The 18,538-nt window shown below is 35.8% G+C and overlaps 1 protein-coding gene across 3 annotated transcripts; it reads left to right on the top strand.

Annotated features, from left to right (window-relative positions):
* Positions 1-4,305: 4,305 nt before the first annotated feature.
* gpsm1a (G protein signaling modulator 1a) lies at positions 4,306-17,922 on the top strand. 3 transcript variants are annotated; one of them, XM_073841326.1, is made up of 4 exons: positions 4,306-4,401; positions 8,101-8,174; positions 16,580-16,910; positions 16,992-17,922. In XM_073841326.1, the coding sequence occupies exons 3-4, from the start codon at positions 16,599-16,601 to the stop codon at positions 17,175-17,177; spliced, it is 498 nt and encodes a 165-aa protein (XP_073697427.1). In that variant the 5' UTR covers positions 4,306-4,401; positions 8,101-8,174; positions 16,580-16,598; the 3' UTR covers positions 17,178-17,922. The 3 variants fall into 3 exon arrangements, with proteins under 3 accessions (XP_073697427.1, XP_073697428.1, XP_073697426.1); XM_073841327.1 differs by lacking the exons at positions 4,306-4,401; positions 8,101-8,174 and adding an exon at positions 15,373-16,007; XM_073841325.1 differs by lacking the exons at positions 4,306-4,401; positions 8,101-8,174 and adding an exon at positions 15,378-16,007 and having other exon boundaries at positions 16,531-16,910.
* The last annotated feature ends 616 nt before the right edge of the window (positions 17,923-18,538 follow it).

The raw sequence follows: 18,538 nt of genomic DNA, 5'->3' as shown, positions 1-18,538 counted from the left end.
GATTTAAACAATATATTTTATTTGTGAACTTATGTTTAGCTATTCTTTTTACTGTAAATTTCACTAAGGTGATTACTCATTAAAAACTCCCACAGATCATGTTTTCATGCCATTTTAAGTCTTATTTTGACATAGCAACCTGTTTATATCTAGGTTTGTGAGTTGTTTACTTACATTTTTAATTAATCTTCTCGTTAACGCCATTAAATTGATTCTCCCGTGTGGAACGCGCACAAACACAAGAGGCGGGGTTTATCGCAGGAACTAATCATAGATGAACATAACCAGTCATATCCAATCATAGCGTGATATATCGTTTTAAGGGGTCTGTTAAAACTCAATGGACTCAGGAGAGGTGAGAGAGATGCGGATTCCTGTTGTTGGACAATGTTTCTTTAGAAAAACAAGTGTTTTCTGCACTTTTAAATGTTATATTTTGTAATATTGGTGTTGTTTTATTTTTGTACCACTATTTTGTTTTTCATCACACACACACACACACACACACACACACACACATATAAAAGCTATTTAATTGATCACCTTGCTTGTGGAGTCAATGCTCTCACTGCTGTCACTTTGTTCCTCTTGTCCTTTTTCTGTCTGGTCATTCTGTGGTTCAAAATCTGCAGCGCACAGTCCCATATCTAAAATAATATATACACATATTAAAATAATAAAAATGCTATATTTCTTTCAAAGATTTTAAATGCCTAAAGGCCTGTTTCATATTCTTTGAGAGTAGTAAACTCTAGCACATACCTTCATCTCTTTCATCTTTAATCTTATTTTTAATGTACACTCTTTTTTGCCTGTGGTCTGTCTCTATATCCAGAGATGCACTATCAGACAGAGTTTCTCTTGATTCGGCTCCACAGATGCCCTGTCCAGCGGGCTGTGTCTGTCTCAGAGCCCCTTTGTGGTCAGTGATTCGCAGCCCGGCTGCCTGACCGTCCATGTGTGTATCTAGAGCACTGATTGTCTTCCTGAGAGCCTCCTCTCTGTGTCTGTGAGTTGCCAGAGCATTTTGAGCCCAGCTCGCATCAGCTGCACTCATAGGACTGCCAGCTTCACCCAGTGTGCCTGAGCTCTGACACACCTGCTCAGCTCTGCTGGTTCAAAGATGGCAGATGTGTTAGGAATCCAAGTAGGCTATTAGCAGACTGATTACAGCTGAGAATGAGTGAATCTAGCATGCTTAAAATCACACATGAAAATAGCTGCATAACAGTGATGTTATCGTAAATCAATCTACACTATTAGTCAAAGTTTGGAGTAATCAAAATTTTTAATGTTTTTCAAAAAAGTATCTTATGCTCCCCAAGGCTTATTTAAAAAACAGTAAAATACAGTAAAAACAGTAATATTGTGAAATATTATTACAATTTAAAATAACTTAATAATTTTATAGTGATATGTTTTAGAATGTAATTTATTCCTGTGATGCAATGCTGAATTTTCAGCATCATTACTCCAGACTTCAGTGTCACATGATCCTTCAGAAATCAGTCTAATATGCTGATTTGCTGCACAAAAAAAGTGCTTATTATTATCAATGTTAAAAATACTACTTATTAATATTTCTGTGTAGACCATTATATATTTTTTCAAGATACTTCAGTTTATTAATAAAACATTACAAATGTCTTTACTTTTACTTGAGATCAATAAAACTATTGTTCAGGGTCAGAAATTAACTTTTCCATTAAGGGGCAATATTTGCACCTTTTTAATTGATTCCCAGGGGCATTTTTACATTAGTGAGGGCAGTTTTTATAATCACCTTATTATTATAATCACTATACTATGTTGTCTTTAATGTCTAATATTTAATTTACCGTTATTTTAATCAATAATTTACCCCCTTAATTGTCACTCTCATTGTTGAATATAGACGTAAAAATGCAGCATTCAAACTTACATTATTATAATTCATGAACAAAAACATTTTGTAATATGATTTTGATGTACATTTCCCATGTTAATGCAAAGTCTGATTTTAAAATGGTTTTTAATGGATGAATTTTGAGATTTATGTTTTCAACTAATATATAATTTCTTATGATTTCTAAAACATTATAGGGAAAAAAAGCAACGAGGAAGTCTGTTTGTGACAAAGGTCAGAAGTAGATTTTTGAGGTGAACTCTTGTCAAAAATTAATCTGTTACTTTTCCTAAATAATTTGTAACACAAAATCGATATATAGTTTGTCATGATTATATTAGGATTTATTTGTAAAATGGTGAAGTAAACGTAGCCATCCCACAGGGTGGACGGGTGACAGTTGAGGGGTTAAACTGTTGTCAATAATAATGGACTGTTTAAAATTGTAAAAACTAAATTATACATGTAAAAAAAAACAGGAGCTCATAGTGCTGCAAACTTATAACAAAAAGCATTATTGCTCTTTATATTGATTATAATATATAGTATATTATATGATTATAATGATTATTAATATTGATATAGAAAACAATATAAAACGTTTTTGTTTTGTTTTGGGAAATTTGGGCCCATCACATTCTGGCTTCATAGACAAACATATCGGTACATGACCAAATCTGGTACCCTGGAAATCCAGAGGTCTCGCGAGAGCACAATTTGAATTGTCTCTGCAAGACACTCTGGCATCGAGCAATGATGCAGGTTACTGCAATACGTAAGCAATTGTGGGAACCAATCAAATCGGTGTATCTGATGTAGGCGGGCCAGAGGCGAGCTAAGCTGATGATGACAGCACTGCGACGTCCGAATCATATAGTAAACTTTGAAAGATCGCTGTCGCTACAGATGAACAACAAGTTGTTTGAAACGGCTTTGGCCGCTACAATGAACGAGTTAGACTTGGCTTTCCATATAAAAGAGGAACAGAAAACCGAAAACTCGAATCGTTCCTTTGCAAGAAGGACGTTTTTGCTGTTTTGCCGACTGGATACGGCAAGAGTTTAATCTATTAGTTGACGAGTTCACGCTTACATACAATTAGCCGGAGAATAGTAGTGCATGTTTGGCGTGCTGTCCGGTGAAGGGCTCTGAGCTCGGGAGTGACCCGAACCCAAAGTACGTTACCCCCCAATAGGAGTAGCGAGAACTCGGAGTGATGAGATGGGGTGGTGGAGGTTTACTCATAAACCATCGAGTGAATTGAGGTGAGTCAGCTGTATTTAAACCTATGGCGCTGATTGACTTGTGATGTTTACGCTAAGCATCTGACGCGCTTCTCCCGAACTTTGTTAATGAAACATCATTTAGCTCTGCTGGTAGCTAAGCGTGTATTGTTGTGATTGGTCGTGGCGTTATCCAATTGCGTGCAGTTAGAGTTTCAAATGCATGCTTGGTGCCGCCCCTCGAGTTAGGCAGTTTTCATTGCTCGATCCCAGACCCTTAATCTTAATAGATTAGGGTCTGGATTTTTCCAGGCTACAAATCTGGTACAAGTTATACAAAAACTCCAGTTATAATCACGGAAGCTACTAAATTAATCTTTTTTGTCTGCCGCATATATATCTATGGTGTCCACACTGTGTTGTTTATGAGGGAATCCGCGAATGTGCGCATTCAACACAGATTCAGCGGTTTCGGCGTTGACTATTCTTAGCGCCTCTGATTGGCCAATGCATTCCTAAATTCAACAGAAACGCGTTTGATTGGTTGTAAGGCTCAACGCTGATGTAGTGTGAGCGAATTTAAATGTAATCCCGCGAACTGACCGTTTTTATTTATTTTCTCATTTTATTTTAATCGCGACAGCCGCAATACATTGTTTAATTGCGCACGGACATTTTTTGCCACTTTGTCTTGAATTTAAGGGGCATTTTTTTTGCCACAAGCCCTTGTTAATTTCTGACTCTGGTATTGATTAATTCATTTTAGTTTTTAAATATCTTACTTACCCAAACTTTTGAATAGCATCATGGTTTCCATGAAAAAATTTCAGCCACTTTTTTTTTTAATTGATAATATTAAGAAATGTTTTTTGTCTTGATAAACTTTGCTTTTCTATCTAAAATTAGAGTTATATGAATTTCAATTAATTTTGGAATTTTTAATTTAAACTTGAATTGTAATTCTTCATCCAGTTTGCTACCTAAAAATTCACTATAATTGTATACACTAATAATCCTGTAGTTTTAAAATAAATTGCTCAACAAGCACATATGGGTGTGGTGTTTCATGTGCACAAACTGTACATTTGGTCACGTATTGTGTCTATTTATGTGATTTAAACACTTGCTGACTCAATACTGCCCTCTTGAGGTTGAGAAAAGGTAGAGTGGGCTCTGCAGTGGACTTACATTGTCACACTTTGGTTCTGTCTAGGAAAGACAGACAGTTGTTCTTCCTTTGTGTCAGGTACATGAGCACATCTTCTCTTCTCCTTGGAACTGCCTCTGTTCTGAGTAAGTGCACATTTCTATCTCATTATTGCAATAGCATGAATGTCCTTAAGTTCTTCGTTTGTCTAGATAAGAACATTTGCTTTTTCCAGACAACATTCATTTACATACCTTGTACTCCTGTTGCTGTTCTGTTGCTCTCTTGGCCCTGTGGAGCACTTGCCTTTGTTGCTTAACTACTTCATGCATATTCCTTTGCTTCCTCTCGTCCTCTCTTTGTGCTTCTTTCCTCATTTGCAGCACCTTTCTCCTTCTCTCAACGGCCTGGTGATGCATATATGCACGCACATCTTGGATGTTATGTCTAGGTTGGCTGTTTGATTTTGCCTGGCTTTCATTTTCTTTACCTGCAACTTTTGTTGTCTTTGTAATGTCGTAGTTTTTCTCAAACACTTTTGAGGTGGAATTTTGTGGGTGATGATTTCTGTGTGTCAACGGAACTGCTTTGACCGGGTATGAAGAAACTGCATGGCTTATGAATGTCTTTCCAGATGCTGGAGAATATAAGACATGAGCTTGGGATCTCAAGGGGCTGGAATGCTTCTTAGATGAATTCTCATTCTTTTGCTTTGAACTTAGGTCTCCATTTGTTTCAGCATTCAAAACAACACATTGTTGAGGAGCCTTCTTGTTCTGATCTGTAAAGAAAAGGCATGCATGAGAACTGTGCAAATTTCAAAGAATGTAAAGGCGTTAAATATGATATAAGCATGCATAAGATGCTGAGTCTGATTCTATGTGCCCACTCAGTGCAATTGAATTACGGCCTACCCTTAATGCTGACTCTTTCAGCCTGTGAAACAGCACTGCAAGGTGAGTTCAAAATTAGTTTCACAAGCCCTTGGGCTTTCCTCCAGGCGGATATGTACGTAGAGTGCTCTGCTGCGTGGTTAAAAAGGAAAAGGTAAAAAAAGAAGTGCAAAAATTGTACCTTTTTTAAGGGTACAGTAGCTTGTTTCTGACACAGGAATAGTTTACCTAAAATGAACATTTACTGAAAATTTACCTACCCTCAAGCCATCCAAGATGTAGAATATTTCTTCATCAGAACAGATTTGGAGAAATTTAGCATTACATCACTTGCTCACCAATGAATCCTCTGTGGTGAATTGGTGCGTTCAGAATTAGAGGCCAAACAGTGATAAAAACACCACAAGTAATTCACACTAGTCCAATCCATCAAGTTAAATTAAAAGTTAAAATGCCTTAATGGTGCATTTATTTCTTGCAAACACTTATCCAAAGATTTCTCCAAATCTGTTCCAATGAAGGAACAAACTAATCTACATCATGGATGGCCTGAGGGTAAGAACATTTTCAGAAGTTTAATTTTTGGGTGAACTATTCCTGTAATTAAAGGGAAAAACTTGTACTCTATGTACCCCTAAAAGGTGCATATAGTGCCCTCCCTTGTGAAAAAGAAGTGTGCTTAGTTGTATTGAATGTGCACTTGTAGTGTGCTTCAAATCCTTAAAAGTGTACTTGCAAATCCTGAAGAAACTTTACTTGTACATAATATATTAATTAAATAAAAGGCCACTAAAGTGTACTTTAAATAATCTTGTCATGCATAAAGTAAATTATTATGATTTTAACTGTAGTACGCTTTTTCAGTATTGCTACTGTGTTAGTACATTTGACAGGACACTTTAAACGTATTTCAAAGACAACAAAATTATGAAAACACATTTATACACTACCAGTCAAAAGTTTTTGAACAGTAAGATGTTTATTGTTTTTGGAAGAAATCTCTTTTTCTCACCAAGCCCGCATTTATTTAAAGCACAGCAAGTACAACAAAAACAGTAAAATGTTGAAATATTTTTACTATTTAAAATAGCTGTTTTTATTTAAATATATATTAAAATGTAATTTATTCCTGTGATTTCAAAGCTGAATTTTTAGCATCATTACTAGTCACGTGATCCTTCAGAAATTATTCTAATATTCTGATTTGCTGCTCAAAAAACATTTTTATTATTATTATGATTATTATGTTGAAAACAGCTGAATATAATTTTTTTAGGTTTTTTCGATGAATAGAAAGTTCAGAAGAACAGCGTTCATTTGAATTAGGAATCTTTTGTAACATTATAAATGCCTTTATCATCACTTTGATCAGTTTAACACATCTTTGCTAAATGAATGTATTAATTTCTATATTAGTTTCTGACTGAGTCCAAGCTTTTGGATGGTCATAGTATATAATGTTACAAAAGCTTTTTATTTCAAATAAATGCTGATGTTTGGATCTTTTTTTATTCATCAAAGAATGATGAAAAAATGTACTCAACTGTTTTAAATATTGATATAATCATAATAATAATAAAAAAAATCTTGAACAGCAAATCAGCATATTAGAATTATTTCAGAAGGATCATGTGACACTGAAGACTGGAGTAATGATGACAATTTAGCTTTGATCACAGGAAAAAAAAAACACATTTTAAAATATATTAAAATAGAAAGCTATTTCACAATATTACTGCTTTTTCTGTATTTCGTATCAAGTAAATGCAGGCTTGGTGAACAGAAGATACTTTAAACATTAAAAATCTTACTGTCCAAAAACTTTTGACTGGTAGTGTAGTTAGTAGTGTACTTAAGTGGGTCAAAAAAATTTAAATTATGCAAAAATGCATTGCAAAATAAATACACTCTAAAATAATGCTGGGTTAAAAACAACCCAACGCTGGGTGAAATATAGGCAAACCCAGTGATTGGGTTGTTTAGAGCCATTTAAATAAAACTATCCAGAAGGTTGGGTTAAACATTTAAAAATACTATATGGCTGGCTTAAAATCAGACACATAATTACTGGAGGCATCATCAACATTTATTAATAAGCAATTATAATTGTTTTTAAATTATTATTTATTTAACTTAATGTTAATTTATTGAACATATTAATAAATGTTCATTTCCAACCTAGTTTGGGTTAATTTTTAAGCAAGAAATAGTCATTTTAAAGCAATAGTTAAGTTAAATAAAACTACCCAGACGGCTAGGTTAAACATTTAACTGTAATCCAATCACTGGGTTTGTCCATATTTTACCCAGCGCTGGGTTGTTTTTAACCCAGTACAAGAGTGTACTCTTTATTAGTGTAGTATTCTATACCATTATGGGACTACTATAAACCTTTTAGGGTTAAATCAGGTACAAAAATGTCCTTTTAAGGGCTCTGCCTCAGTGACAAGCTGTTGTATCCCTATTAGGTACCGTTTCTGTACGATTTCTTTTTTCTGAGAGTGTACTTTCAACACTTAATTGAATTGTTCTATTCTGTTACGTAAGGCGTTTAGTAGGCCAAGGTGCCTTGAAACCTCTAAGATATTTTTATGTTATATTCTGGGTCAGGAAGCATTATATTAAATAGTTTCCTCACGAGTCTCACCTCTGAGATCGGATCTTTGGTAGCCAGCATTAGGTGAAAAACAGCTTACAGCGTTTTTCCTTACAGTCAATCTGATTACTCCATCTGTAACCGGTGATGTTTTTGCTTCTATCAGAAGAGATTACATCATATTACATTGTGACTTAAATTAACACAGACTTGCAATTATATGTTGTCTAATTCTATATCTTTTTTTTTAATACATATCCATAATTGCATACACCATATATTTTAATGACAATGCAGACCTTTGTTTGTCACCCTGCAAATTTTTCTGGTAAGATGTTGCTGATTTTTCTCCCCAGGTGCTGGAGTGCGAATCTCACTCCTCAGTTTCTGCTGCTGGATCTTCATTCGTAGACTGTGTAAGGCTTTGGATGTAGGTAAATTTTTCTTCAAAAGCTCTGCGCAAGATAGTGAGTCTAACTTTGGTGAAAGAGTGTCATCTTGTGGAAACTTTTGGGAGTGACTCATAGTCTGCAGAACTTGAGGTGTCTGAGATGCGTTTGCTTTGGATTTGTTTGATAAATGCTCTTTGCAAAATCCTTTTTGCACAGATTTATTTGGATCAACTATATTTAAAGAGTTCAGGAGGAAAGTACATCCTGAATGTGGCACAGCGGATGAGTCACACTCTGACGTGATCCTAAAGGCAATGAAAATGAGATTTTAACACTTTGTACAAAAACTCTTCAGTGATAGAAAAATTAGTATAAAAATCGAATAATGCACCTGTAACAGAATGTATCTAAAGAACTTGATGCATCCATGTTTGTTCCAAGATGTTTTTGCATGCAGTGTTTCTGAAAAGAAAGCAAACGATAAATTCACAAAGAATCATAATATAATTATTACAGAAAAAAAGATTCTATAAAGTATAACTACTTTTAAAGAATAAATTTATGGATGACAAATTTCCATTTCGTATGCTTGCAGGTAGAGTGTATGTATTTTATATAATGTTTTGATACAGTTTTGCATTTTTTTTTAAATTTATGTATATGATTAGTCTAGAAAATTAGCTCCATACAGCCATGATATCAAGTATAACACTTTCTCTATGGCAATCAGAGTGTGTACTGAATACGAAATCATATGTAATTAAGCATTTTACTGTTTCTTTTACCAACCCCATGGGTTTTAGCCTATCCATATAAATGAGGTGGCAAATGTAAACTTTATTTATTATTTATTTGTTCAAATCAGTCACATTCAAATAGCAAGTATGTTATGCACTGCAAAAAAATGCTTTTCTTACTTTTTTGTCTTGTTTCCAGCCAAAATATCTAAAAATTCTTAAAGCAAGAAGGATTTTCTAGACAAGAAAAAATGATTGTCCTGTTTTCAGAAAAAAGAAGTCAAAATTAAGCATGTTTTTGCTTAAAACAAGCAAAATAATCTGCCAATGGGGTAAAAAAAAAAAAACTTATTTCCAGCAGACAACTAGATTATTTTTTTTACAACACTGGCAGATTATTTTGCTTGTTTCAAGCAAAAACCCACTTAATTTTAACTTATTTTCTCTGAAAACAAGACAATATTTTTTCCTTGTCTAGAAAATCCTTCCTGATTTAAGCTTTTGCAGTGAGAACATTGCCCTAGTGGCTGATTTTATATTGTTTCCTATTACTATTTACTACGTGAATCATTACAGTAGTAGTTCACATTTAAAGTGGATCAAAACCTTTAATCAAAGTTGTCCTAAAACCAAAACAATACCCGTTCAAAGCTCCAAAAAAAAAAAAACAAGACAGGCAGAAAAAAAGGCTAATAGGTTATATATCATTAACTATATTTAACAGCATAAAGCCATCCTACCCTTAAATTTGCAGGAGCACGGTCATTTGAGCGTCTCATATAGAGGCTGTTGGTGACTTTGTTGACAGTAAAGCTCCTGGTAACAGACTCGATAAAGACATAGACACTGACGCTAGATACAGCGACGTAATTACACGACAACCAAGAACAGGGGCTAGTTGCAAAAAGGTTTAGACTTGTCTTTTAAGTTAGTTATCTATTATTAATAATAATAATATTATAATTTTAAGACTGGATTTTTTTTTTCTTATTTGGTTACATAAAAATGTAGATACCGAGATACCGTGGTGTATTCAAGGTCAATCTCCTCCCATCGTTACAGTTTGAACACAACATCCTCGTCGTGCGCACATTCTCCACACATTGTTGCCAACCTTAATATGTAAAATATTTAAATGTTTGGTAATATTAAATAACAGCGAGATAAGGATTCTCTTTCTGTAACATTGTGGCGCTATTGTGGAGGCTATACCCCGTGTGTAAGTGAAGCATTTTAAGTGAAACGATTTTATTTTTATGTCCAAGTATGCAAATTTGATTAAATCAATTGATTAACAAAATATTTTCTATGCTCTTTTCAGGGAACAAAATGTTTAAAAAGTCATGAATTGTGTTACACTCTCAAAAAAGCTACCCCTGTTGAAAAAAAACAGCATATGTTGGTTAGGTATGTTTTGGTGCTGGGATGCTGGTTAATGCTGGTCCTTTGCTGGTTTACTGGTCCTTTGCTGGTTTATGCTGGTCCTTGACCAGCAACATGACCAGCATAAACCAGCATTAACCAGCTAAGGACCAGCATTAACCCACAAAGGACCAGCATAAACCAGCATATGCTGTTTTTTTCGGCATGCAGGGACAAAAGCTGTCACTTTTTGCAGGGACAAAAGGTTCGATTTTGTACCTTTTATACTAAAATGTACATTTTAGGTACTGGTACAGTCAAAAGTTCACATACACCTTGCAGAATCTGCAAAATGTTAATTATTTTACCTAAATAAGAGGGATCGTGCAAAATGCATGTTATTTTTTATTTAGTACTGACCTGAATCAGATATTTTACATAAAAGACGTATTTGAACCCTTTCCAGCAATGACTTTATGATGTTGAGATCCATCTTTTCACACTGAGGACAACTAAGAGACTCATATGCAACTATTACAAAAGGTGCTAATGTTCACTGATGCTTCAGAAGGAAACACAATGGGGGTGAAAACTTTTTGAATTTAAAGATCAGGGTAAATTTAACTTATTTTGTCTTCTGGGAAACACGTACAGTAAGTATCTTCTGTAGCATCTGAAGGGCAGTACTAAATGAAAAAAATATTATATTCAGGCAAAAGAAGACAAAACAAATACAAAAGCACATCTTCATTCTGTTTGGAAGTTTACATCCCTGGCTCATAATGCATCATTTTTTTATTCTGAAGCATTACAAGGAACTTATGAAAAACTATCACTAAGCAAAAAAAAAATCACAAAGCTGTTGTTCATTCAGGTAACAACAAAGTATAAAGAATCAAGTGTATGTAAACTTTTGAACAGGGTCATTTTTATAAATTCAACTATTATTTCCTCTTGTGGACTTTATGTAAACATCTTTTATGTGAAATATCTTATTCAGGTCAGTACTAAATAAAAAATAAGATGCATTTGGTATGATCAGTCTTATTTTGGTAAGATAATTAACATTGTGCAGATTCTGCAAGGTGTATGTAAACTATTGACTTCAACTTTGCACCTTTAAGGTACCATTATGCACCTTTTTGGTCTAAATGTGTACTTTCCAAAGAGATACTCCCGCACTGACAGCTTTGTACCTTTTTTTCTGAGAGTGTACAGTAACTAATCTATACATGAAATTCAAATAGAACATTTGATTTTTTATATAGGATAGTGGAGCAACATTAGAGGGAAGATTAGGGGTGAGAAAGGGGGAATAGGATCAGGATAGATTACTGATTAGAATTTTGCTTTACACAGATAATTAATTAAGCTTGAGATGACATAATGCAATTCACTAAAATGCATATTCTGTCTGACATAATGTAAAACAAAAAAATACATAGCATTACTTTAAAAACAAACTGGATAATGTTCAAAGTGTTTACAGTAGCTGTGATAATAAAAGGCATCTAATTGGGGGAACCCAGGTGCAAATCTGCAGGCGTCCTGCTTGCAGTCATGCTGAGTGCTTTAACAATTGTGTGTTCTTGCCCTTACAGCCATTCAATATTGGCACAGAATTTATTTATAGACCATAGATATAATTTATATATAGAGCACTAAGTAATTCTGCCTTTCTAATTTTGGATACACTAACATATGCTTTCAAATAAAAAGTGTTATGCATTTGTTTGCACAATGCTGTTACACATATATTGTATCACATATTGTCTGTGGAAAGTTTGAATCTATCTATGATCTTTGTGTATGGATGGAGAGTGATAGCTGAATGGGCAGGTATGGCTCAATGGCTTTGTTCACAAAAGCTGATGGATTTTCCTATTTGGCAGAGCACTTACCTAATGGATGGTTGAAAAGCTTCCTTCTGGCAGTGCATTTAAAAAGATGGGTGATGTTTGCTCTCACTCCAGCGGTGCATCTAAAGACCGTAAAGACCTTGTTGGCTTAATAGTGACATGAGGTTTCACAAATATATATTTTATGAGTGCCAAATCACCGGAAAGGCTGTTGGAATTGGACTTAGAATGTGGAATCCTTGGGTATGAATCTTGTGAAAAACATGACTCATGATGAAAGAACTGAAAGTTGAGAGACCAAAAAACAAGCTAAAACAGCATGCTTGGAATTTCGTTTTTACGTCACATTCGCTTTTGTTAATACACATACATATCGGGTAGGTTTAGGTGTAGTGCAGATGGTACGTTATTTTAAAATGTCACAAAGCATTAGTTATAGCACCACTCAAAACAAACGTCACATAAAACGTACCATATGTACGTTCATCTGTTCCCCGGAAAAAAACGAACACACTTTTAGCACCACTCACTGGACATTTCACATCAAATACATCACAAAACGTACATGGCGGTACGTATTTCACGTCTTATGTAAAAGTTCCCAGAGGTACATTTTCATCATGAGACCAGGTTGGTTAATGCACAATCACCGTTTTAAGTTGACTAACTCTAATACTGTAATATCAGAGCAAAACGCAAAACTGTGACAATTTATTCACTGATGCACTTTACTTGGTAGCGCTAAAACTGGCAGCACATACAGTCAAGCCTGAAATTATTCATACCCCTGGCAAATTCTGAATTCTGACAAGTTTTTTTATATTAGAAATGACACAGACATATTCCAGAAGATAATAAGACGATGTACAAGAGGCATCATTGTGGAAAAAATTATTACTCATCTTTTATTTACATTTGAACAAAAAGTTGCATGTCCAAAATTATTCATACCCTTCTCAATAATTTTTGCAAATAGCACTTGCAAAGGCCAAGCGGGCTTTTGTGTGCCTTATCTGAAGAAGTGGTGTCCTCCTTGGTCTGCGTCCATGGAACCCAGCGATGTGCAGTGTCCGTTGGACTGTCTGCCTTGAGATGTTGCCACCAGCAGAGCCCAGATTCATCAGGATGGCCTTGGTGGTGATCCTTGGATTCTTTTTTTTACCTCTCTCACTATCCTCCTGGCCAGCACAGGTGTCACTTTTGGCTTCCAACCATGTCCTCTGAGATTTTTCACAGTGCGGAACGTCTTGTATTTTTTAATAATACTTTGCATTGTAGCCACTGAAACTTCAAAACATTTAGATATGGTCTTATAGCCCTTTCCTGACTTGTGAGCAGCCACAATGCGCAGCCGCAGGTCCTCAGTGAGCTCCTCTTTAGCCATAACTGTCCACAAACCAACAGCAGAAAGCTTCTGTTTTTCACCTGTTGAGTTGATTAAAACAGCTCTTCCCAATGAATCAGGGTAAATAGGATGCTTTAGAACAGCTTGGACTATTTGGAATGGTATAGAACTTTGGACTTTCCCATAGACTGTGACAGTTTGCAAAGGGTATGAATAATTTTGGACATACCACTTTTTGTTCAAATGTAAATAAAAGCTGAGAAATATATTTTTCCACAATGATGGCTCTTGTACATCGTCTTATTATCTTTTGGGAGAAGTCTGTGTCATTTCCGGTCAAAACTTGCTGGTTGAATAAAAGTAACTTTAAGTCAGAATTTGCCAGGGGTGTGAATAATTTCGGGCTTGACTGTATACTTATATGGCAGCAAACTGCCAAAATAAAAGCTTACAGATATTAGGTTTGAAAATGTTGAAAGTTTATATTAAAAAAGTATACAAAGAAAAAAAGGAAAATGTAAACAATTGTGTTGTATCTTTTAAGTGTACTATAAAATAATTGTATTTTTATTTGAAGGGTTAGTTCACCCAAAAATTTAAATTAGCCCATTATTTACTCACCCTTGAGGCATTCTAGGTGTATATGACTTTCATCTTTCAAACGAATGCAAGTTATATTAAAAAAATATCCTGGCTCTTCCAAGCTTTATAATGGCATGGGCAGGTGTTTCTCTTCATCAGTCCAATACAAAAGTCCAACAAAGCATATCCATCCATAATAAACAGTGCCTCACACAGCTCTGGGGGGGGGAATCTCTGCAGCGAATCGATGCGTTTTTGTAAGAAAACTATCCATATTTAAAATGTAATAATCACTTTAATCTAGCTTGCGCTAACAGTTGTACACAGAAGCAGTTTCAGGTGGATGACGTAGGATGTATGTGTTCCACATGCGCCGCTCAGAAGTGATGAACGCGGACACGCAAGTGGATAGAACAAAACAAAACAACGGTCACAAATTAGAACTACAAAACGAGAATTTGTAAAAAAAATAATTAAATAAAATGTCGTAGGATTTCGATATAAGCCAAGAGGTTTTCCTTTGCTAAAGCCAGGAAACGTAGCTTCCTTTGCTCTCGTAAACAAAAGTTTTATTCAACCTAGAGAGCCATGTGAGGCACTTTTTTATTATGGATGGATGCACTTTATTGGACTTGTTTTGGACTGACGAAGAGAAACACTTGCAAATCCATTGCATTATAAAGCTTGAAGGAGCCAGAACAATTTTTTAATATAACTCTGATTAGATTATATTTGTCTGGAAGAAAGAAGTCATATACATCTAGGATGTCTTGAGGGTGAGTAAATAATGGGCTATTTTCATTTTTGGGTACACTAACTCTTTAATTACTATTTACTTTTTTTTTTTTTTTTACTAAATAAAGTGCGGTAGTACAATTATTACTATTATTAATTACAATTATTTTTTACAGTATGTCCAGATCTTTTAATGAGAACCAGACTAAAACTTTTGCACAACCCAGTGTATATATACTTTGTCAATGAACTGCCTGCTATTGCACATGTAATGTAGTGAAGTGAAGTAGAGAGAAGAGCAGAGTAGTGGAGAGCACTGCTGAACTAGAGCTGTTCTCGTAGCTGCCTGCTGGCTGGCACATGGAGCTGGACTGGAGGGAATCCCAAGAAAGACTGCTCTATTCCCCCTGGGGAATTCTAAATGGAGTGGCATTCATCCATTCATTTTAGACGAAGGGCCCCAGGCAACATTATGTTGCTTTGGTTTATCCCAGAATCATTGGTTATTGCCTCCTCTTTATGGTAGCTTCCAAGCGACCCCCTCCTCCTCGTCCTCTACCGACAGTGGCTCAGCATCGCTCGAAACAAAGACATGAAAATGACAGATACATCAGCAATCTTGGCCACTGTATCCTGGTATAATTGTGCTCTAGTTTTCCTGACTGTGGAAAGAGAGAGGCAACTGATCCCCCAGGAGGCAATGAATGGAACTCAACAATGCAGGAATGCAAGCCAGTGTATGTGTGTGTGTGTGCACCAGACAGTGTGTGTTTTTGTTGGTGTGTATATGTCTGTGTTTGAGTGAACAACGGGAGCGAGATTTGGAAGCCGATTTCCAGTTCCTATAGCAACCATGATGTAAGCGGAGAGGGGCAACTGCGCCCCATTTCTCTCTATCTCTCCCCCCCTCGCTCTCCCTTTCTCTCCCTCTCCCCCTCGAAAAACAGACAGCCCAGCACACAGGAAACCTGGGTGTGGAAGATAGGGAAGTCATCCTCATTTCTGCTGGAATATAAGGCATTTTTTTCTTCTATTTTTCTCCTTTTTTAATGTTTTCAAGATTTGCAAGCTGCTCACTAACATGTATGGTTCAATCTTGGGAGAGAAAGGTCTGCGTGTCATGTCTGCCAAGAAAATAATTTAGTGCCAGAGGCTGTGGCAATTGGTGTATGGCTGTTCTCAGATGAAGTCCCTGTAGAGAGCGCCTTTGTGAACTTTATTGTTTTTGGATTTTTTGAAAAGGATAAAACTGTAAGTCATTTCAAAACTTTTTCATATTTCAGATATGTCATGCATTTCCAGTAAAATATCTCAAATGTTTTATATGATGTTACATATTATATTTTTAAAGCTGTTTTTAATTCAAATTTCTTACAATTATTTACTATTTGTGCTACTTCTGACACCAAATTTAATTCAAATTGTTAATTCATTCAAACTTTGCTGGTCTGCGATTTATGCATCTCTGAAATATGCAACTCTAAAATAAGTTATTTTCCCACAGAAATTTCACACGTAAGTGAACGAACTTACAGACGCAAGTCTGCTTTAAAAAAAGTCTGCTTTTAAAAAGTTTCAACGTGTTTAATAATTGAAATATAGTTTTAATTTCATAGTTGCATCATTCTGCGAACAAGAAAACTATAATCACTGTTATATTTAACACTTGCTGAAATGTTTTCTGACATTCTGTTTCAAAATCAACGATCATTGCAAGCAATTTCATTAACCATTGCAAGAATGTTTAATCTTCTGCTCTGTATTCTTTTTTAAGGGTAAGTCCCAGTCACCTCTAATGAGGTCTGCCCTTTCACTGTGCTCAGAGACCCCAGAAGCAGCGGCATGGAGAACCGGCGCTGCCAGCCCCCTCAACAGCCCAATGCCCAGGCCCAAGAGGCCTCGTCTGGGCCCGAGTCCTCCATGCCCCAGTCCCCTTTACTGTCTGGAGCCTCCTCCCTCATCTCCCTTACCCAGACAGAGGAGTTCTTTGACCTGATAGCCAGTTCCCAGGGCCGCAGACTGGACGACCAGAGAGCCAGTATAGGGGACCGCCTGGGCATCAGGATAGAACAGAACAATGTGGGACACTTGTGCGAGGCATGTAGTCCACCGGAACCTAGTGATGAGTTTTTCAACATGCTCATAAAATATCAGGTAAGACAATAGCAATTGAAATTCAGTATCTGATTTAATTTACATGTATGTTCTTCTGTGAACTTTCTCACCTCTGTCCAGTCCTCCAGAATCAACGATCAGAGGTGCTCTTTGCCACCAGCACCAGACCCAGATGAAGACTTCTTCAGCCTAATTCAGAGAGTGCAATCCAAACGCATGGATGAACAACGGGTTTCTTTTCCTTCCGATGAAACGGATGAAACAGACTTAAATTATAAGTCCAAAACCTCTGAGGGCTCGAGCTAGAGACTGTGGCACTTCTGATGCGACTTCCACAAAGTCTTCTGCAAACTCTGACGCTCTGGCTGCACATTTTGCGAGATCTTCCGAGGCTGGGGTTAGGGGGAGTAATATAGGTTTATTTTAATTAGTAGCATTATATGATGTTGAATTGTTTCCTATTTTTACAGTCAAGTTACCCTGAGGTGATTCCAAACCCGACAGATGTGATTCAGAGGGGATGGAAACACTCACCTGTTTGTATGTTCCAGCAATTGTTCTTCGACAAAAGTGTTTGTGCAGATTTCAAGCAAAGCAACACCATGGAAAAAGATTAACATGATGCTTTCCAAGGATAATATTACTAACTACTCTGTCACACAACACAATATAGATCGGTGTGACAAACAACGGCAGCACATAATCTCCAAGCAGGTGCGTGTTCATTTAACTCAAGTGGAAAGTGTGTTTCAGCACACCCTGAATATGAATTAACTGATTCCCAACAGATGGGAGCAATTGCATTTGGCATGACACTGAAGTTATATGGCTCATGGATCAGTTCATTCGGTTGTCTAATTCTGCTGATAAGTAAGATAAGTAATACTAATAGTAACAGACTTCTTTCAGAAGATTTAAGAAAGGCTAAATACATCTTTAGCATTAAAAAGTGCATATTGTTAGTCTGTGAAAAGTGGATAGGCTCATTTCAAGGTGCACTGTTTAACATGGCTTTTTGTTTCATTGGAATAAAAGTGATGTTTTAGTATGATTTTAGTATGTCTTTAATATTATTTTTCAGTGGGTATGATATAAAATTGCGAAATTTGGTGAATGTGGGATCTCCTTCAAACTTAAAAGTTCACCCTCAAGTTGTTCCGAACTTGTATGAATTTCTTACTTCTGATGAACACAAAAGGATATATTTTGAAGAATGTGGGTAACTAAACAGTTACTGATCCCCAATGATGTCCATAGTAATTTTTTTTAATACTATGTAAGTCAGTGGGGACCAACAATTCTTCAAAATATCTCATACAGGTTTGGATCACCTTGAGGGTGAGTAAATGATGACAGATTTTTGGGTGAACTATCCATTTAAGGTTGACTTGAACCTAAAAGTAGGATATTATCCTTCAGTATAAATATATGCAGATTTAGGGGATCTAATTTCACACATCAAATCAAATGAATCATCATTTTTGTATGGAGCCACATGACCTGCAGAAAAAAAAAAAAATATTTTAATATTGTTTATATTGTAATAATTAATTTAAACTAAAATGCAGTGTTGCCAAGTCCACGTTTTTCCCGCAGAATTAGCTTTACTTTAATACTGTTGCCGCGGGTTGTTTTTAATGTTTGCAGGTTTAAGCCACCCCAATAAT

Source organism: Garra rufa, chromosome 5 (genome assembly GCF_049309525.1).
Source record: "Garra rufa chromosome 5, GarRuf1.0, whole genome shotgun sequence".
NCBI lineage: Eukaryota > Metazoa > Chordata > Actinopteri > Cypriniformes > Cyprinidae > Garra > Garra rufa.
Note: the sequence above shows the minus strand (reverse complement) of the source record. Positions and strands in the feature narration are given on the sequence as shown.

Excerpts from the sequence above, each read along its gene's own strand:
- gpsm1a (XM_073841326.1), top strand. The coding sequence starts at position 16,599 with ATGGAGAACCGGCGCTGCCAGCCCCCTCAACAGCCCAATGCCCAGGCC. Across the intron at positions 16,911-16,991 it reads ACATGCTCATAAAATATCAG|TCCTCCAGAATCAACGATCA; the intron begins GTAAGACAATAG and ends ACCTCTGTCCAG.